General features: G+C 47.5%; 1 protein-coding gene across 1 annotated transcript; it reads right to left on the bottom strand.

Annotated features, from left to right (window-relative positions):
- Nucleotides 1-2,003: 2,003 nt before the first annotated feature.
- LOC119938137 (tyrosine-protein phosphatase non-receptor type substrate 1-like) lies at nucleotides 2,004-21,658 on the bottom strand. Its single transcript, XM_038757842.1, has 6 exons — nucleotides 21,585-21,658; nucleotides 19,601-19,971; nucleotides 13,180-13,464; nucleotides 9,310-9,420; nucleotides 8,774-8,872; nucleotides 2,004-2,143 (listed from the first exon to the last, which is right to left on the bottom strand). Exons 1-5 carry the CDS (start codon nucleotides 21,656-21,658, stop codon nucleotides 8,775-8,777), a joined length of 939 nt encoding a protein of 312 aa, XP_038613770.1. The 3' UTR covers nucleotides 2,004-2,143; nucleotide 8,774.
- Nucleotides 21,659-22,332: the final 674 nt, after the last annotated feature.

The raw sequence follows: 22,332 nt of genomic DNA, 5'->3' as shown, positions 1-22,332 counted from the left end.
GCTTACTATGTGCAAAGCACTGTTCTAAGCGCTTCTTCTAGACTGTGAGCCCACTGTTGGGTAGGGACCGTCTCTAGATGTTGCCAGCTTGTACTTCCCAAGCGCTTAGTGCAGTGCTCTGCCCACAGTAAGCGCTCAATAAATACGATTGATTGAATGAATGAATGAATATGTTGCCAACTTGTCCTTCCCAAGAGTTTAGTCCAGTGCTCTGAACACAGTAAGCGCTCAATAAATATGTTTGAAAGAATGAATGAATATGTTGCCAACTTGTGCTTCCCAAGAGCTTAGTCCAGTGCTCTGCACACGGTAAGCGCTCAATAAATACGATTGAATGAATGAATATGTTGCCAACTTGTACTTCCCAAGAGCTTAGTCCAGTGCTCTGCACACAGTAAGCTCTCAATAAATACGATCGAATGAATGAATGAATGAATATGTTGCCAACTTGTCCTTCCCAAGAGCTTAGTCCAGTGCTCTGCACACAGTAAGTGCTCAGTAAATACGATTGAATGAATGAATGCTCTGCACACAGTAAGTGCTCAATAAATACGATTGAATGAATGAATGAATATGTTGCCAATTTGTACTTCCCAAGAGCTTAGTCCAGTGCTCTGCACACAGTAAGTGCTCAATAAATACGATTGAATGAATGAATGAATGAATATGTTGCCAACTTGTCCTTCCCAAGAGCTTAGTCCAGTGCTGTGCACACAGTAAGCGCTCAATAAATACGATCGAATGAATGAATGAATGAATATGTTGCCAACTTGTCCTTCCCAAGATCTTAGTCCAGTGCTCTGCACGCAGTAAGCGCTCAATAAATACGATCGGATGAATGAATGAATATGTTGCCAACTTGTCCTTCCCAAGAGCTTAGTCCAGAGCTCTGCACACAGTAAGCGCTCAATAAATACGATCGAATGAATGAATGAATATGTTGCCAACTTGTACTCCCAAGAGCTAAGTACAGTGCTCTGCACACAGTAAACGCTCAATAAATACGATCGAATGAATGAATGAATATGCTGCCAACTTGTCCTTCCCAAGAGCTTAGTCCAGTGCCCTGCACGCAGTAAGCGCTCAATAAATACGATTGAATGAATGAATGAATGAAAGAATGAAGCGCTTAGGCTCCAAGAGGACCGAAAGGAGCCTTCCCTCCCCAAGGAAAAAGGAGACAACAGCCAGAGGCGTTCAGAGAGGATTTTTATTCCTACTTAAGAATGACGTCGGGCTGAAGGGCAGTTTACTCGTCAGGGGTCGAAGCATCAAATAAGGTGAAAGGTCACCGCGTCCGGCAGCCAGAAAGGAGCACCAAAGGCGTCCGCTCGCTGCCTTTCCCCCTCCAGAATCCGTTTCTAGAGCAAAGGGGTCCAGGGCGGTGGCGGATTTTGTTCGGAAAACCACCCCCGGAGGTCAGGAACCGGGAATCGGGCCCGCCGGGGGCCGGACGGGACCTTTCCGGAGCAGGCCCGGGCCCCGGGAGGGGTGGGATTCCGGGGCTCTTCGCCGTGAGAACTTCCTCCAAGCAGCAGAAAAGGCTCCCCGGGGCAGCAAACGCCAATTCAATGTGAACCAGTTGGGCGCTGGGAGCCGTGGGCCCTGCCCGACGGGGCGGCCGGACGGTCCCGGCGGAGGCCTTCCCTCCTTCCTCCATCCAGGTCCCCTCGGGAGGCCTCGACGGGAGACCCGCGTTGGGAATACCCAACCCGGCGAGGGTCCGGTCACAATCAGCGGCCGGATCCCTCTGCGGCCTCGTGCTCTCGGCCCGTCGAGGCGAGGACGGGCTTCTCCGGAGAGGCCGACATTCCTACACGGTAGGAAACGGGATCGGCCCCCACCCCGGGTCCGGCGTGGGCACCCAAAAGGGCGTCCCTGTGGCTCAGGTGGGTGTTATTGGAAGTGTCTTCTTCATCGGCGGTGCCCGTCCCCGTCCCCCCGGACCCCCTTTGCCCACCCGTCGCCCTCCGGCCGCACGGTCCGTGTTCCGGCCCCCGCTGAGGGACGGTCATCCCTGACGGTCCGAGCCACCGGCTTCCCGGACCGTCGCGGTGGGAGAAGTCCAGCGCGGGCGGAGGAGGGATCGAGGGGCGGCCCGGAGACCTCGGGGGGCGGCCGGCGTCCTGGGGACCGCTGGGACCTGGGGAGAGAAGGGACTTGTGAGAAGCAGCGCGGCTCAGCGGAAAGAGCCCGGGCTTGGGAGTCGGAGGTCATGGGTTCTAATCCCGGTTCCGCCACTTGTCTGCTGTGTGACTTTGGGTAAGTCACTTCACTTCTCTGGGCCTCAGTCACCTCCATCTGTAAAATGAGGATGAAGACTGTGAGTCCCACGTGGGACAACCTGATGACCTTGTATCTACTCCAGCGCTTAGAACAGTGCTTGGCGCATAGTAAGCGCTTAACAAATACCAACATTATTATTGTGGGTTCAAATCCCGGCTCCGCCGCTTGTCAGCCGGGTGGCTTTGGGCGAGTCACTTCACTTCTCTGGGCCTCCGTCACCTCATCTGGAAAATGGGGATGAAGACTGGGAGCCTCCCGTGGGACAACGTGATCACCTTGTTACCTCCCCAGTGCTTAGAATAGCGCTTTGCACATAGTAAGTGCTTAATAAATGCCATTATTATTGTTATTGGGAGACAGAGGTCATTGGTTCAAATCCCGGCTCCACCACTTGTCAGCCGGGTGGTTTTGGGCAAGTCACTTCACTTCTCTGGGCCTCAGTCACCTCATCTGGAAAATGGGGAAGAAGACTGGGAGCCTCCCGTGGGACAACCTGATCACCTTGTGACCTCCCCAGCGCTTAGAACAGTGCTTTGCACATAGTAAGTGCTTAATAAATGCCATTATTATTATTATTATTATTATTATTATTATTATTGGGAGGCAGAGGTCATGGGTTCAAATCCCGGCTCCGCCACTTGTCAGCCGGGTGGCTTTGGGCAAGTCACTTCACTTCTCTGGGCCTCAGTCACCTCATCTGGAAAATGGGGATGAAGACTGTGCCCCCCCGTGGGACAACCTGATCACCTTGTATCCTCCCCATCATCATCATCATCATCAATCGTATTTATTGAGCGCTTACTGTGTGCAGAGCAGTGTACTAAGCGCTTGGGAATTATCATCAATCATCATCAATCGTATTTATTGAGCGCTTAGTGTGTGCAGAGCACTGTACTAAGCGCTTGGGAATTACAAGTTGGCAACATATAGAGACAGTCCCTACCCAACAGTGGGCTCACAGTCTAAAAGAAAAAAAGGAAACGATCCGTGCTCAATAAGCACAATTGAATAAATTAATCGTAACAGGAAAACCCTTCTTAATGAAGGCTTGCCGTTAATGACGTCACCGATTTATAAGGAAATGATTCTCAGTAAGCACAACTGAATAAATTAATCGTAACAGGAAAACCCTTCTTAATGAAGGCTTGCCGTTAATGACGTCACTGATTTATAAGGAAAGATCCGTGGTTCCCCATCAACATCATTAACAAAAATCAATAGAATAGTAAATATGTCCAAATAAAATAAATTGAGTGATCAATCTGTATAAACATCTATACAGGTGCTGTGGGGAGGGGAAGGAGGTAGGGCCGGGGGGATGGGGAGGAGGAGAGGAAAAAGGGGGCTCAGTCTTGTTTAAATACTACGAGAAGCAGCGTGGCTCAGTGGAAAGAGCCCGGGCTTGGGAGTCGGAGGTCATGGGTTCAAATCCTGGCTCCGCCACTTAGCTGTGTGACCTTGAGCAAGTCACTTAGCTTCTCTGTGCCTCAGTTACCTCGTCTGTAAAATGGGGATTAAGACTGTGAGCCCCGTGTGGGACAACCTGATCACCCTGTATCCTCCCCAGGGCTTGGAACAGTGCTTTGCACATAGTAAGTGCTTAACAAATGCCATTATTATTATTATTATATATAAACACACACATACACTATATCCAGCACTTAGAACAGTGCTTTGCACATAGTAAGCACTTAACAAATACCATCATTATTATTATATACACACACTATATATATATGTATATATATCCTAGAAGGAGACAGGGATTGCTATCCCCATTATACAGATGAAGAAACTGTGGCCCAGAGAGGTCTTGGAAGTCACCCAAGTGAAGTGAAGCAGCGTGGCTCAGTGGAAAGAGCCCGGGCTTTGGAGTCAGAGGTCATGGGTTCGAATCCCGGCTCCGCCACATGTCTGCTGTGTGACCTTGGGCAAGTCACTTAACTTCTCTGAGCCTCAGTTTCCCTCATCTGTAAAATGGAGATGAAGAATATGAGCCCCACGTGGGACAACCTGATCACCTTGTATCCCCCTTCAGCGCTTAGGACAGTGCTTTGCACATAGTAAGCGCATAATAAATGCCATTATTATTATTACCCAAGGTCACACTGCTGATAGACGTCTAGTTAATAATAATAATGGCACTTATTAAGTGCAAAGCACTGTTCTAAGCGCCAGGGAGGTTACAAGGTGATCAGGTTGTCCCATGAAGGGGGGGGGCTCCCAGTCTTCATCCCCATTTTCCAGATGAGGTAACCGAGGCCCAGAGAAGTCAAGTGACTTGCCCAACGTCACACAGCCGACAGTTGGCGGAGCCGGGATTTGAACCCATGACCTCTGACTCCAAAGCCCGGGCTCTTTCCACTGAGCCACGCGGCTTCTAGTTGGGGCGTCTAGAACCAGTTTCCTATCTACCTTTCCCCGTGTGCTTTCCACCGCCTTCTCACTTCTTCCTTTTCTGCCTCAATAATCCGTTTCTCTTTCCTTTTGATGCCGTTTCCAGGAATCCCAACACTTCAGGGAAGGACCGTTTAATAACATTCCTTCAAACTGTGAGTTCATTGCGGGCAGGGAATGTTTCTGATGCTATGGAGTACTCTCCCAAGCGGCTAGTGCTTTGCACCCGGCGCTCAATAAATAGGATTATTAGTAACAATATTACTAACTCCGTGGCATTGAACCATCTCTATATGTTCCCAACTTGTACTTTCCGAGCGCTTAGTCCAGTGCTCTGCACACAGTAAGCGCTCAATAAATACGATTGAATGAATGAATGAATGAATGAACTCTCCTGGGCGCTCAGCCTGTCGTCTGGTAGGGATTGCCCCGATTTGTTGCCGAATTGTCCTTTCCCAGCGCTTAGTACAGTGCCCTGCACACGGTAAGCGCCCGATAAATACGATTGAATCATCATCAATCGTATTTATTGAGCGCTTACTATGTGCAGAGCACTGTACTAAGCGCTTAATGAATATCCGCCCACAATAAGCGCTCGATAAATACCACTTTTCATTCATTCATTCAATTGTATTTATTGAGCGCCTACTGTGTGCAGGGCACTGTACTAAGCGCTTGGGAAGTCCAAGTCGGCAACATATAGAGACGGTCCCTACCCAACAGCGGGCCCACAGTCTAGAAGATGGATTAATAGCAGTAAAAACCGTCTCCCCGGAAATCCGAGCGGGAAAACCTCTTGGATGGAAAATAATAATAATTATAAAAGACTGATCATGGTACTTGTTAAGCACTTACTATGTGCTAAGCACTCTTCTAAGCACTGGGGTAATAGGTTGGATACAGTCCCCGTCGCACACGGGGTTCACAGTCTTCACCCCCCTTCTACTGCTTCCATTAGAGAAGCAGCGTGGCTCAGTGGAAAGAGCCCGGGCTTTGGAGTCATCATCATCAATCATATTTATTGAGCGCTTACTATGTGCAGAGCACTGTACTAAGCGCTTGGGAAGTACAAATTGGCAACATATAGAGACAGTCCCTACCCAACAGTGGGCTCACAGTCTAAAAGTTGGAGGTCATGGGTTCAAATCCCGGCTCCACCACTTGTCAGCTGGGTGACTTTGGGCGAGTCACTTCTCTTCTCTGGGCCTCAGTTCCCTCATCTGGAAAATGGGGATGAAGACTGTGAGCCCCCCCCCCCCCCGTGGAACAACCTAATCACCTTGTCACCTCCCCAGCGCTTAGAACAGTGCTTGGCACATAGTAAGCACTTAATAAATACCATCATTATCATTATTATTAACCCCATTTTACAGATACGGTCACTGAGTCCCAGAGAAGTGGTAGGGACCGTCTCTCTATGTTGCCAACTTGTACTTCCCAAGCGCTTAGTACAGTGCCCTGCACACAGTAAGCGCCCAATAAATACGATTGAATGAATGAAGTGACTTGCCCGAGGCCACACAGACACGTGGCAGAGCCAGGATTAGAACCCATGTCAAGGCGAAGAGGTTTGGATTCCTTGCCCAGGAGCATGGGAAATAATAATGATGGCATTTATTAAGCGCTTACTATGTGCAAAGCACTGTTCTAAGTGCTGGGGAGTTCACAAGGTGATCAGGTTGTCCCACGGGGGGGGGCTCACACAATTTTAATCCCCATTTTCCAGATGAGGTAGCTGAGGCCCAGAGAAGTGAAGTGACTTGCCTAAAGTCACACAGCTGACAGTTGGCGGAGCCGCAATTTGAACCCGTGACCTCTAACTCCAAAGCTCGTGCTCTTTCCACTGAGCCACACTGAATAATAATAATATTAATGATAATAATGATGGTATTAAGCGCTTACTAGGTGCAAAGCACTGTTCTAAGCACTGGGGAGGTTACAAGGTGATGAGGTTGTCCCCCGGGGGGCTCACAGTCTTCATCCCCATTTGACAGATGAGGGAACTGAGGCACAGAGGGAAACCTGGAATGCCCTAGCCGAGATTCCCAGCGGCCGGGTTTGGGTTGGCCAGGAAAATGGGAAAGTTCAAAGCCTCCTTCCCCCCATGAGGTTTCTACAGCAAAATTTCTGACCTTTCGGGTTTATGTAAATCGGATTCTGCCGCCCTTGATCGCCCATTTGTGACTCAGTTTACTCAGGGGTGAAATGAGGGGCTGCCCCTCGCCAGGAGGTGTGTCAGCGTTCCCGTCAAGGCCAACGACTTCCAAGCATTTCGCATTTATTTTGCTTTAATTCTATTTGTTCTGACGACTTGACACCCGTCCGCATGTTTTCTTTTGATGGCCGTCTCCCCCTTCTAGACTGGGAGCCCGTTGAGGGGTAGGGACCGTCTCTAGGTGTTGCCAACTTGGACTTCCCAAAGCGCTTAGTACAGTGCTCAGCACACAGTAAGCGCTCAATAAATACAAAGGAATGAATGAATGGGGAGCGGGATTCCATCATCTTAGAGGCCCCGGCTGAGCCACTTCCCCCCGGGGTCCCCGGCCCAGGTCAGCTGTGTGACTTAGGGCAAGTCACTTAATAATAATAATAATAATGATGGCATTTATTAAGCGCTTACTATGTGCAAAGCACCGTTCTAAGCGCTGGGGAGGTTACAAGGTGATGAGGTTGTCCCACGGGGGGCTCACAGTCTTCACCCCCATTTTCCAGATGAGGGAACTGAGAGAAGTGAAGCGGCTTGCCCAAAGTCACCCAGCTGACAATTGGCAGAGCCGGGATTTGAACCCGTGACCTCTGACTCCAAAGGCCGGGCTCTTTCCACTGAGCCACGCTGCTTCTCCTTCTCTGTGCCTCAGCTACCTCATCTGTAAAATGGGGATGAAGACTGTGAGCCCCCCGGGGGACAACCTGATCACCTTGTAACCTCCCCAGCGCTTAGAACAGTGCTTTGCACCTCGTAAGCGCTTAATACCATCATTATTATTATTATCATTATTATTCAGCGTGGCTCAGTGGAAAGAGCACGAGCTTTGGAGTTAGAGGTCATGGGTTCAAGTCCCGGCTCCGCCAATTGTCAGCTGTGTGACTTTAGGCAAGTCAATTCACTTCTCTGGGCCTCAGTTACCTTATCTGTAAAATGGGGATTGAAATTGTGTGAACCCCCCGTGGGACAACCTGATCACCTTGTAACCTCCCCAGCGCTTAGAACAGTGTTTTGCACCTCGTAAGCGCTTAATACCATTATTATTATTATTATTATTATTATTATTATTATTCTCTGGGCCTCAGTGACCTCATCTGGAAAATGGGGATGAAGACTGTGAGCCCCCCGTGGGACAACCTGATCACCTTGTAACCTCCCCAGCACTTAGAACAGTGCTTTGCACCTCGTAAGCGCTTAATACCATTATTATTATTATTATTATTATTATTATTATTATTATTACTATTATTACTATTATTCTCTGGGCCTCAGTGACCTCATCTGGAAAATGGGGATGAAGACTGTGAGCCCCCCGTGGGACAACCTGATCACCTTGTAACCTCCCCAGCACTTAGAACAGTGCTTTGCACCTCGTAAGCGCTTAATACCATTATTATTATTATTATTATTATTATTATTATTATTATTATTATTATTATTCTCTGGGCCTCAGTGACCTCATCTGGAAAATGGGGATGAAGACTGTGAGCCCCCCGTGAGACAACCTCATCACCTTGTAACCTCCCCAGTGCTTAGAACGGTGCTTTGCACATAGTAAGCGCTTAATCAGTGCCATCATTATTATTATTATTATCTGCGTATGGTAAGCACTCAGTAAGTATGATCGATTGATGGATTGGGTGCTCTTCACTCAGGAGGCGCTCAGTAAGTACTACCGTTGTTTGATTGGGGGCTGTGAACAGGGCAGGGTGGGACCAATCAAACACTGTGAGCCCGCTGTTGGGTAGGGACGGCCTCTAGATGTTGCCACCTTGGACTTCCCAAGCGCTTAGTCCAGCGCTCTGCACACAGTAAGCGCTCAATAAATACGATTGAATGAATGAATGAGGCAGACCTCATCCAGACCTCATCCAGACCTCAGACCTCATCCAGATCCCGCCGTCGCCCCAGTCCTGGACTCGTGGGCCGCCTCCAGGAGCTCGAGGTGGGTGGAATTGGGGACCGGCGTTGTCCGCTTGCGGGCTGCGGGGAAAAAAAAAGGAAACTGAGCCGGTGGTGTCCGTGGATTTCCAAAATGAGACTGGGATTTTCATTCATTCATTCATTCAATCGGATTTATTGAGCGCTTACCGTGTGCAGAGCACTGGACCAAGCACTTGGAAAGTCCAAGTTGGCCACTTCTATTTATTCTATTTATTTATTTTATTTTGTTAATTTGTTTTGTTCTTTGTCTCCTCCTTCTAGACTGTGAGCCCTCTGTTGGCTCTAGATGCTGCCGACCTGGACTGCCCAAGCGCTTAGTCCAGTGCTCTGCACACAGTAAGCGCTCAATAAATACGATTGAATGAATGAATGAACATCTAGAGAGGGTCCCTACCCCACAATGGGCTTACAGTCTAGAAGGGGGAGACGGACAACTAAACAAAACACGTGGACAGGCCAGGGCATCTGGGACTTACCACAGCTCAACATGTATCGGGCGCTCAGCACAGCGGCCACCACGCAGATGAACACCACCGTCCCGCTCAGCAGCAGGACCACTGCATGGGAGCGCTTTGGTCCCGGGGGGTCTGGAGGGAGAAGAAGGGGAACATGAGTTCCGATCCCCCCAAACCCTCCAGGCCGCTCCGTTCAGACCCCACCACTCCCCACCCCGCTCTTCATTCCCCTGCGGTGGCCCCTCTCCGGACCCCTGGGTTAGGAGACCTTGGACAAGTCACTTCACTTCTCTGGGCCTCAGTTTCCTCCTCTGTGAAACGGGGATTGAAACTGCCAGCCCTATGAGACAAGGGACTGTGTCCAACCTGAAGACTGTGAGACAACCTGATCACCTCGTAACCTCACCAACGCTTAACGGCGCTTTGCACATAGCAAGCGCTTAGTAAATGCCATTATTATTATCATTATTGTACATTTTTTTTACTCTATTTATTTATTTTATTTGTACATATCTATTCTATTTATTTTATTTTGTTAGTATGTTTGGTTTTGTTCTCTGTCTCCCCCTTGTAGACTGGGAGCCCACTGTTGGGTAGGGACTGTCTCTGTATGTTGCCAATTTGGACTTCCCAAGCGCTTAGTCCAGTGCTCTGCACATAGTAAGTGCTCAATAAATACGATTGATGATGATGATGATGATGATAATAATGATAAGGATATTAGGAGGCCTTCCCCCTCCATGCCCCCCACTTTACCTCCTTCCCCTCCCCACAGCACCTGTATATATGTTTGTATGTATTTATTACTCTATTTATTTATCTTATTTGTACATATTTATTCTATTTATTTTATTTTGTTAATATGTTTTGTTTTGTTTTCTGTCTCCCCCTTCTAGACTGTGAGCCCACTGTTGGGTAGGGACCGTCTCTAGATGTTGCCGACTTGGACTTCCTAAGCACTTAGTCCAGTGCTCTGCACACAGTAAGCGCTCAATAAATATGATTGAATGAATGAATGAATGAATGAATGAATGATTACCCCGTATCTACCCCTGAGCTTAGAATAGTGAATGGCACAAAATAAGCTCTTAAATACCATTATCATTATATTATATTAATTATTAATCAATATGATTACCTCGTATCTACCCCTGAGGTTAGAAGAGTGATTGGCACAAAATAAGCTCCTAAATACCATTATCGTTATTATTATATTATATTAATTATTAATCAATATGATTACCTCGTATCTACCCCTGAGCTTAGAATAGTGATTGGCACAAAATAAGCTCTTAAATACAATTATCATTATTATTATATTATATTAATTATTAGTCCATATGATTACCTCGTATCTACCCCAGAGCTTAGAATAGTGATTGGCACAAAATAAGCTGTTAAATACCATTATCATTATTATTATATTATATTAATTATTAATCAGTATGATTACCTCGTATCTACCCCTGAGCTTAGCATAGTGATGGGCACAAAATAAGCTCTTAAATGCCATTATCATTATTGTTATATTATATTAATTATTCATCAATATGATTACCTCGTATCTACCCCTGAGCTTAGAATAGGGATTGGCACAAAATAAGCTAAGTACCATTATCATCATCATTATATTATATTAATTATCAATCAATAATATAAATTATGTACTATTGATAGTAATTAATAATAGAAATTATATACTATAAAATAATAATATTATGTTATTATTATATCTGCAGGAGGAACATCTGCCACCTAATAATAATAATTAGTCTTCTGGACTGTGAGCCCACTGTTGGGTAGGGACCGTCTCTATATGTTCCCAGCTTGTACTTCCCAAGCGCTTAGTACAGTGCTGTGCACACAGAGCACTCAATAAATAAATAAATAAATAAATAAATAAATAAACAAACAAATAAATGAATAAACAAATGAATAAACAAATAAATAAATAAATAAGCGCTCAATAAATACGATTGCATGAATGAATGAATAATATTGATAATGACTGTAAGCTTGTCGTGGGCAGGGACTGGGTCTGCTTATTGCTCTTTTGTATTCTCCCAAGCGCTTAGTACAGTGCTCGGCACACTGTAAGCGCTCATTACATTCGATTGACTGACTGATGAGAAAGAGCTGGAAGAGGTGCGGCCTAGTGTCTAGGGCCCAGGCCCCGGTAGTCAGAAGGCCCTGTGTCTGCTGTGTGACCTTGGCGAAGTCACTTCACTTCTCTGGGCCTCAGTTCCCTCATCTGGAAAATGGGGATTAAGATTTCGAGCCCCACGTGGGACAACCCGATCACCTTGTATCTACCCCAGTGCTTAGCACATTCATTCATTCGTTCCACCCTATTTACTGAGCGCTTCCTGTGTGCAGAGCACTGGACTAAGCGCTTGGGAAGTCCAAGTCGGCAACATGCGGAGACGGTCCCTACCCAACAACAGGAGAAGCAGCGTGGCTCAGAGGAAAGAGCCCGGGCTTGGGAGTCACAGGCCGTGGGTTCGAATCCCGATTCCGCCCCTTGTCAGCTGTGTGACTTTGGGCAAGTCACTTCGCTTCTCTGGGCCTCAGTTTCCTCATCTCTACAATGGGGATGAAGATTGCGAGCCCCACGTGGGGCAACCCGATCACCTTGCATCTATGCCAGTGCTTAGAACAGTGCTTGGCACATAGTAAGCACTTAACAAATGCCATCGTTACTATTATTATTATTAACTCTGTTGTACTGTGCTCTCCTAAGCTCTTAGTATAGTGCCCTGCACATAGTAAGCGCTCTATAATAGTAATCATGATTGTGGTATTTGTTAATCACTTACTAGGTGCGAGACACTGTACTAAGTGCTGTGGTAAATACAAGATAGTGCGGTTGGATGCAGTCCGTGTCCCCCATAGGGCTCACAGTCTTAATCCCCGGTAAATACCATTATTATTAATAATAATAATAATAATAATAATAGTACGCTTATTATGCACCAAGCACTGTCCTAAGCGCTGGAGTAGATGCAAAGTTAATTAATTAATTCATTCATTCACTCAATCGTATTTATTGAGTGCTTCCTGTGTGCAGAGCACTGGACTACGTGCTTGGGAAGGACACGTTGGCAAACATATAAAGATGGTCCCTACCCAACAACGGGCTCACAGGCTAGCAGACTAATAATTATAATAATAATGGCATTTATTAAGTGCTTACTATGTGCAAAGCACTGTTCTAAGCGCTGGGGAGGTTACAAGGTGATCAGATTGTCCCACGGGGGGCTCACGGTCTTCATCCCCATTTGACAGATGAGGGAACTGAGGCCCAGAGAAGCGAAGCGACTTGCCCAAAGTCACCCAGCTGACTGTGAGCCCACTGTTGGGTAATAATAATAATAATGATAATAATAATAATAATGGCATTTATTAAGCGCTTACTATGTGCAAAGCACTGTTCTAAGCTCTGGGTAGGGACCGTCTCTATCTGTAGCCAACTTGTACTTCCCAAGCGCTTAGTACAGTGCTCTGCACACAGTAAGCACTCAATAAATACGATCGAATGAATGAATGAAGTGGTGGAGCTGGGATTTGAACCCACGACCTCTGACTCCAAAGCCCGGGCTCTTTCCACTGGCTAATCAATCAATTGTATTTATTGAGCGCTTACTGTGTGCAGAGCACTGGACTAAGCGCTTGAGCACTGTACTAATCAGGTCGGACTCAGTCCCTGCCCGACTCGGGACTCCCAGTCTCCATCCCCATTTGACAGAGGAGGTCACCGAGGCCCAGAGAAGTGACGCGGCTCGCCCAAGGCCCCACGGCAGACAAGGGGCCGAGCCGGGATTAGAACCCGGGTCCTCCTGATTCCCAGGCCCGGGCTCCGTCGCTGGATTGACCGATGGATCGATTGCTCACTTGGACTCCAGGTGAGGTTCCTGGACACCTGAGAGGCGCCGAACCTGACGAGGCAGGCCAGGCGGAGCGGGTCCGTGCCGTTGTCCCACAGCCGGCCGGTGACACTGTAGAGGCCGCTCCGGGCGTCTTGGGAGACGCTCGTGTTGGAGCCCTGTCGGGGGGCGTCGTTGACCCACCACAGCAGCTGGGGCCTGGGGGAGCCGCCGTGAGAGGCGCAGGTGAAGGTCACCCCGCGGGGAGCCGCCTCCTCGACGACCCAGGAGATCTCGGGCTCCGAAAAGCCGGCTGGGGAGAAGACGGAGGAGGCGTCAGGGAACGTGTCCGCTCACTGTTGTGTCTCCCAAGGGCTTAGTACAGTGTCCGGCACTCAGTCGGCGCTCAGTAAATACCACTGACCTTGTCCTCTCTTATCTCGCCTCGCCGCTCTCCTGCTACAACCCAGCCCGCCAACCTACTCCCCATCGCGCTACCTCGTCCAGCTCATCGTTCATCCGTTCGATCGTATTTATTGAGCGCTCACTGTGTGCAGAGCACTGGACTAAGCGCTTGGGAAGTCCAAGTCGGCAACATAGAGAGACGGTCCCTACCCAACAGCAGGCTCATCCCGGGCCTGTCTCCCACATCCCGCCTCTGGCCTGGAATTCCCCAGGCCCTTTCGTATCCGACGGACGATAATAATAAAGCCTTATTAAAAGCCCGTCTCCTCCCAGAAGCCTTCCGTGACCGAGCCCCTTCTTTCCTCTTCTCATTCATTCATTCAATCATATTTATTGAGCGCTTACTGTGCGCAGAGCACTGTACTAAGCGCTTGGGAAGTCCAAGTTGGCAACATATAGAGACGGTCCCTACCCAACAGTGGGCTCACAGTCGAGAAGGGTTCTCCCACCCCTTTCTGTGTCGCCCTGACTCCCTCCCTTCATTCACTGCCCTCGCCAGCCCCACACCATTCATTCATTCATTCAATCGTATTTATTGAGCGCTTCCTGTGTGCAGAGCACTGGACTAAGCGCTTGGGAAGTCCATGTTGGCAACATCTAGAGACGGTCCCTACCCAACAGTGGGCTCACAGTCTAGAAGAGTGGGCTCACAGTCTCACTTCTGTCCCCATCCATCATTTATTTATATTAAAGATTCCCCCTCTATCAATCAATTATATTTATTGAGCGCTTACTGTGTGCAGGAGCACTGTACTAAGCACTTGGGAAGTCCAAGTTGGCAACATATAGAGATGGTCCCTACCCAACAGTGGGCTCACAGTCTAGAAGAGTGGGCTTACAGTCTCACTTCTGTCCCCATCCATCACTTAATTATATTAAAGTCCTTTTCCTCCTCTATCAATCAATCAATTGTATTTACTGAGCGCTTCCTGTGTGCAGAGCACTGGACTAAGCGCTTGGGAAGTCCAAGTTGGCAATGTCTAGGGACGGTCCCTACCCAACAGTGGGCTCACAGTCTAGAAGAGTGGGCTCACAGTCTCACTTCTGTCCCCATCCATCATTTATTTATATTAAAGTCCTTTTCCCCCTCGATCAATCAATCAATTGTATTTACTGAGCGCTTACTGTGTGCAGAGCACTGGACTAAGCACTTGGGAAGTCCAAGTTGGCAACATATAAGTCCCTACCCAACAGTGGGCTCACAGTCTAGAAGGGGGAGACAGAGAACAAAACCAAACATATTAACAAAATAAAATAAATAGAATAGATATGTACAAGTAAAATAAATAAATAAATAAATAAATGGAGTAATAAATATGTACAAACATATATACATATATACATTTCCCAAGCAAACAATTCCCCAGAAGGCACACGATGCTTTCCGGATTTGGGAGAATGCGTAAATGTGTCTGTTATATAGAGGTGCCGCGTGGCTTAGCGGAAAGAGCCCGGGCTGGGGAGTTAGAGGTTGTGGGTTCTAATCCCGGCTCTGCCACTTATCAGCTGGGTGACTTTGGGCAAGTCACTTTGCTTCTCTGCGCCTCAGTTCCCTCATCTGGAAAATGGGGTTGAAGACTGTGAGCCCCACGTGGGACAACCTGATCACCTTGTGTCTTCCCCAGCGCTTAGAACAGTGCCTGGTACATAGTAAGAGCTTCATAAATGCCATTATTATCATTATTTTTATTATATAGTTCTATTGTCCTCTCCCAGCGCTTAGAACAGTGCCTGGTACGTAGTAAGAGCTTCACAAATGCCATTATTATCATTATTTTTTATTATATAGTTATATTGTCCTCTCCCAGCGCTTAGAACAGTGCCCGGCACATAGTAAGAGCTTCACAAATGCCATTCTTATCATTATTTTTTATTATATAGTTCTATTGTCCTCTCTCAGCGCTTTGAACAGTGCCCAGCACATAGTAAGAGCTTCACAAATGCCATTCTTATCATTATTTTTTATTATATAGTTCTATTGTCCTCTCCCAGCGCTTAGAACAGTGCCCGGCACATAGTAAGAGCTTCACAAATGCCATTATTATCATTATTTTTATTATATAGTTCTATTGTCCTCTCCCAGTGCTTAGAACAGTGCCTGGCACATAGTAAGAGCTTCACAAATAATAATAATGGCATTTATTAAACGCTTACTATGTGCAAAGCACTGTTCTAAGCGCTGGGGAGGCTACAAGATTATCAGGTTGTCCCTCACGGGGCTCACAGTCTCAATCCCCATTTTACAGACGAGGTAACTGAGGCACAGAGAAGTGAAGTGACGTGCCCAAAGTCACACAGCTGACAATTGGCGGAGCCGGGATTTGAACCCGTGACCTCTGACTCCAAAGCCCGGGCTCTTTCCTACGGAGCCACGCTGCTTCTCTAAGCAAATGCCATTATTATCATTATTTTTATTATATGGTTATATTGTCCTCTCCCAATCAATCAATAGTATTTATTGAGCACTTACTGTGTGCAGAGCACTGTACTAAGCGCTTGGGAAGTACAAGTTGGCTCCCAGCGCTTAGAACAGTGCCTGGCACATAGTAAGTGCTTCACAAATGCCATTATTATCATTTTTTTTATTATATAGTTCTATTGTCCTCTCCCAGCGCTTAGAACAGTGCCTGGCACATAGTAAGAGCTTCACAAATGCCATTATTATCATTATTTTTATTCTATAGTTATATTGTCCTCTCCCAATCAGTCAATCAATCGTATTTATTGAGCGCTTACTGTGTGCAGAGCACTGTACTAAGCGCTTGGGAAGTACAAGTTGGCTCCCAGCACTTAGAACAGTGCCTGGCACATAGTAAGCGCTTCACAAATGCCATTATTATCATTATTTTTTATTATATAGTTCTATTGTCCTCTCCCAGCGCTTAGAACAGTGCCTGGCACATAGTAAGTGCTTCACAAATGCCATTATTATCATTATTTTTAATTATATAGTTCTATTGTCCTCTCCCAATCAGTCAATCAATCATATTTATTGAGCGCTTACTGTGTGCAAAGCACTGTACTAAGCACTTGGGAAGTACAAGTTGGCTCCCAGCGCTTAGAACAGTGCCTGGCACATAGTAAGAGCTTCACAAATGCCATTATTATCATTATTTTTATTATATAGTTATATTGTCCTCTCCCAATCAATCAATCATATTTATTGAGCGCTTACTGTGTGCAGAGCACTGTACTAAGCACTTGGGAAGTACAAGTTGGCGCCCAGCGCTTAGAACAGTGCCTGGCACGTAGTAAGCACTTCACAAATGCCATTATTATCATTATTTTTTATTATATAGTTCTATTGTCCTCTCCCAGCACTTAGAACAGTGCCTGGCACATAGTAAGCGCTTCACAAATGCCATTATTATCATTATTTTTAATTATATAGTTCTATTGTCCTCTCCCAATCAGTCAATCAATCATATTTATTGAGCGCTTACTGTGTGCAAAGCACTGTACTAACCACTTGGGAAGTACAAGTTGGCTCCCAGCGCTTAGAACAGTGCCTGGCACATAGTAAGAGCTTCACAAATGCCATTATTATCATTATTTTTATTATATAGTTATATTGTCCTCTCCCAATCAATCAATCATATTTATTGAGCGCTTACTGTGTGCAGAGCACTGTACTAAGCACTTGGGAAGTACAAGTTGGCACCCAGCGCTTAGAACAGTGCCTGGCACATAGTAAGAGCTTCACAAATGCCATTATTATCATTATTTTTATTATATAGTTATATTGTCCTCTCCCAATCAATCAATCATATTTATTGAGCGCTTACTGTGTGCAGAGCACTGTACTAAGCACTTGGGAAGTACAAGTTGGCGCCCAGCGCTTAGAACAGTGCCTGGCACGTAGTAAGAGCTTCACAAATGCCATTATTATCATTATTTTTATTATATAGTTATATTGTCCTCTCCCAATCAATCAATCATATTTATTGAGCGCTTACTGTGTGCAGAGCACTGTACTAAGCACTTGGGAAGTACAAGTTGGCGCCCAGCGCTTAGAACAGTGCCTGGCACATAGTAAGAGCTTCACAAATGCCATTATTATCATTATTTTTATTATATAGTTATATTGTCCTCTCCCAATCAATCAATCATATTTATTGAGCGCTTACTGTGTGCAGAGCACTGTACTAAGCACTTGGGAAGTACAAGTTGGAGCCCAGCGCATAGGACAGTGCCTGGCACATAGTAAGCGCTTCACAGATGCCATTATTATCATTATTTTTACTATATAGTTATATTGTCCTCTCCCAGCGCTTTGAACAGTGCCTGGCACATAGTAAGCGCTTAACAAATGACATTATTATTATTATATAGTTCTATTGTCCTCTCCCAAGCGATTAGTACAGTGCTCTGTACCCAATAAGCACACAATAAATACGATTGATTGGTGGATCGATTGGTCAGTCCACGTAGGAGATGGGCAAGTCACTCATTCTCCGGGCCCAGCGCCTAGAACAGTGCTTTGCACATAGTAAGCGCTTAATAAATGTTATTATTATTATTATTATTATTATTATTATGTGTGTAATTCCCCTTTTTTATTGGTCGCCATTTCATCTGCTCCACCGTTGGCCATTCCAGCCATGACGTTAGCTTAGTAAGCGCTTAGTACCGTGCTCTGCACACAGTAAGTGCTCAATAAATACGATTGAAATGATGTTTTCAATTAATCCGTGGTATTTAATAATAATAATGGCATTTATTGAGTGCTTACTATGTGCAAAGCTCTGTTCTAAGCGCTGGGGAGGTTACAAAGTGATCAGGTTGTCCCTTGGCGGGGCTCACAGTCTTCATCCCCATTTTCCAATTGAGGTCGCCGAGGCCCAGAGAAGTGACTTTCCCAAAGCCACCCAGCCGACAGTTTACGGAGTCAGGATTTGAACCCATGACCTCGGACTCCAAAGCCTGGGCTCTTTCCACTGAGCCACGCTTCTTCTCTAACTGAGCGCTTACCGAGTGCAGAGCGCTGTACTCAATACAACAGAATTAGTAGGCAAGTTCCCTGCCCACAGCGCTCTTACAGTCCGTAGACTTTCCTCTCCTCATCGAAGGAAATTCCCTTGCTCGCACTCTCCTTCCCGCCCGGAATTCCCACCTATTTCACCTCCGGCAGGGAAGCAGCGGGGCCTAATGGAAAGAACCAGGGCCTGGGAATCAGAGGATCTGAGTTCTAGTCCCGGCTCCTCCAGAAACCAAGCGTCTCTCTGAGGCTCAAGTGAATAATAATGATGATAATTCATTCATTCATTCAATCGTATTTATCGAGCGCTTACTGTGTGCAGAGCACTGGACTAAGCGCTTGGGAAGTCCAAGTTGGCAACATATACAGACGGTCCCTACCCAACAGTGGGCTCACAGTCTAAAAGTCTAATGATGATAATGATAATGGTGATGTTTGTTAAGCGCTTACTTTGTGCCAGGCACTGTACTAAGCGCTGGGGTGGAGACAAGCAAATCGGGTTGGACACAGTTTAGACTACAAGGTCATCATCATCATCATCAATCGTATTTATTGAGCGCTTACTATGTGCAGAGCACTGTACTAAGCGCTTGGGAAGTACAAATTGGCATTGCATTGCATTGCATTGGTCATTAGAGAAGCAGCGTGGCTCAGTGGAAAGAGCCCGGGCTTGGGAGTCAGAGGTCGTGGGTTCTAATCCCGGCTCCCGCCAATTGTCAGCTGTGGGACTTTGGGCAAGTCACTTCACTTCTCTGGGCCTCAGTGACCTCATCTGTCAAATGGGGATGAAGACCGTGAGCCCCCCGTTGGACAACCTGATCGCCTTGTAACCTCCCCAGCGCTTAGAACAGTGCTTTGCATGTAGTAAGCGCTTAATAAATGCCATTATTATTATTGTGGGTAGGGAACGTGTCTGTTAATTCTGTGGCATTGTCCTCTCCTCTTAGTACGGGGCTCTGCACACGGGCAGCACTCAGGAAATACCACCGATGGATCGATCGCTCACCTGGGCTCCAGGTGAGGTTCCGGGACACCTGAGAGGCGCCGAACCTGACGAGGCAGACGAGGCGGAGCGGGTCCGTGCCGTTGTCCCACAGCCGGCCGGTGACACTGTAGAGGCCGCTCCGGGCGTCTTGGGAGACGCTCGTGTTGGAGCCCCGTCGGAGGGCGTCGTTGACCCACCACAGCAGCTGGGGCCTGGGGGAGCCGCCGTGAGAGGCGCAGGTGAAGGTCACCCCGCGGGGAGCCGCCTCCTCGACGACCCAGGAGATCTCGGGCTCCGTGAAGTCGGCTGGGGACAAGGCGGAGGAGGCGTCAGTTGGGGGGGGAGAGGGAGCGAGGCTGGCGCCTGGGCCTGCTCCTTGGCTCAGGCCCTTCCTTCACGCCCACTTTCCGGGAAAGCAGCATTTCACCGGCTTTATACCTGAATGGCACGCTTTAGATTAGACCACGGCACTCTCCGCCTTTGAAGCCCTCCTGAAATCCCACCTCGTTTCGTTTCTTCCTCCTCCTCCTCCTTCTCCTTCTCTTTCTCCCTTTTGCTTCTCCTCCTCCTTCTGCTCCTCCTCCTTCTCCTCCTTCTTTTCCTTCCCTTCCTTCTCCTCTTCCTGCTCCTTCTCCTCCTTCTCCTCCACCTCCTTTCCCCTTTTGCTTCTCCTCCTCCTCCCTTCTCCTTCTCTTTCTCCCTTTTGCTTCTCCTCCTCCTTCTCCTCTTCCTCCTCCTCCTCCTCCTCCTTTTCCTTCCCTTCCTTCTCCTCTTCCTGCTCCTTCTCCTCCTTCTTCTCCACCTCCTTCCCCCTTTTGCTTCTCCTCCTCCTCCCTCCTTTACTTCTCCTCTTTCTTCTCCTCCCTCTTCTCTTCCTCCTCTTTTCCTCCTCCTCCTCCTTCCTCCTCATCCTTTTTCTTCTCTTCCTCCCCACCTTTGCTTCTCATCCTTCTCCTCCTCCTTCTCTTCCTGCTCCTCCCCCTTTTGCTTCTCATCCTTCTCCTCCTCCTTCTCTTCTTCCTCCTGCTCTTTCTCATTCTCCCTTTTTACTTCTCCTCCTCCTTTTCCTTCCCTTCCTTCTCCTCTTCCTTCTCCTTCTCCTCCTCCTTCTCCACCTCCTTCCCCCTTTTGCTTCTCCTCCTCCCCCCTCTTTGCTTCTCCTCTTTCTTCTCCTCCTCTTCCTCTTCCTCTTTTCCTCCTCCTTCCTCCTCATCCTTCTCCTCCTCCTCCTTCTCCTTCTCCTCCTCCCCCTTTCACTCCTCCTCCTCCTCCTCCTCCTTTTCCTTCTCTTCCTTCTCCTCTTCCTGCTCTTTCTCCTCCTTCTTCTCCACCTCCTTCCCCCTTTTGCTTCTCCTCCTCCTCCCCTTTGCTTCTCCTCTTTCTTCTCCTCCTTCTTCTCTTCCTCCTCCTCTTTTCCTCCTCCTCCTTCCTCCTCCTCCTCCTTCTTCTCCTCTTCCTCCCCGCCTTTGGTTCTCCTCCTTCTACTCCTTCTGCTCTTTCTCCTCCTTCCTCTCCACCTCCTTCCCCCTTTTGCTTCTCCTCTTCCTCCCCACCTTTGCTTCTCCTCTTCTTCTCCTCCTCCTTCTCTTCCTTCTCATCCTTCTTCTTCTCCTCTTCCTCCCTGCCTTTGCTTCTCCTCCTTCTCCTCCTCCTTCTCCTCTCATCCTTCTCTTCTCCTCCTCCTCCTCCCCCCTTTGCTTCTCCTCCTCCTCCTCTTTCTCTTCCTCCTCCTTCTTCTCCTGTCATCCTTCTCTTCTCCTCCTCCCCTCCTTTGCTTCTCATCCATCTTCTCCTCTTTCTCTTCCTCCTCCTCCTCCTTCTTCTTCTCCTCCTCCCCCCACTTTGCTTCTCATCCATCTCTTCCTCTTTCTCCTTGTCTTCCTCCTCATCATCCTTCTTCTCCTCCTCCCCCCCCCCACCTTTGCTTTTCCTCCTCTCCCTCCTTTTCCAGGCAGCTTTCCCTGATTCATTTTCTTCACCCCAGATCTCCTTCTCCCAGCCCCACCTCATTCCTTCTGTACTCACAGCATCCATGGCACCCAGGTGTGAATCCACGGACATTCTCCACCATTTCACCATTTATACCTTTCTTTCCATTCTCTTTCCCTCCTAGAATAATTGTGGCGTTTGTTAAGTGCTTACTACATGAAGCACTGTACTAAGCCCTGGGGTAGATAATCCCACAGAGGGCTCACAGTTTTAAGTAGGAGGGAGGACAGGTTTTGCGTCTGCTTTTTCCAGACGAGGGAACTGAGGCCCCGAGAAGCAAAGTGACTGGCTCGAGGTCACCCAGGACAAGTGGCGGAGCCGGGATTAGAACCCACGACCTTCTCACTCCCGGGCCCGGGCTCCAGCCACTATGCCAAACTGGGAAGGGGAAAGGACGCAGGGAGCAAGTCGGGGCGATGCAGAAGAGAGAGGGAGAAGAAGATATTTACAAGCGATAGCTCTGAAATCTGGCATGTTTCAGCCACCAGCTTGGAAAATATTGTATTCCCGGTTTTTTCACATGAGTGGAAAGCCCATAAATTTAAGAAATCGAAGTAATAATGAATGATTTATGCTTCTAAAGCAGGCTTACAATTCAACTCGCTTTATGGTTGCGTTGAGGGTTTCCCTTCTCTAGTCCCTTCAATTCAGCAGAGACAGAAAAGGATTGATGTTTCTGGGATTTGATTGCCAATCTTGGGAAGGTGGTGTTTCTTTTTTTGTTTTTTTTTTGATATTATGTCTTTTTTTGATAATAATAATGA

Source organism: Tachyglossus aculeatus, chromosome 16, assembly GCF_015852505.1.
Source record: "Tachyglossus aculeatus isolate mTacAcu1 chromosome 16, mTacAcu1.pri, whole genome shotgun sequence".
Taxonomy (NCBI): domain Eukaryota; kingdom Metazoa; phylum Chordata; class Mammalia; order Monotremata; family Tachyglossidae; genus Tachyglossus; species Tachyglossus aculeatus.
The sequence above is the reverse complement of the archived record's forward strand: the minus strand, read 5'-3'. Positions and strand labels throughout refer to the sequence as shown.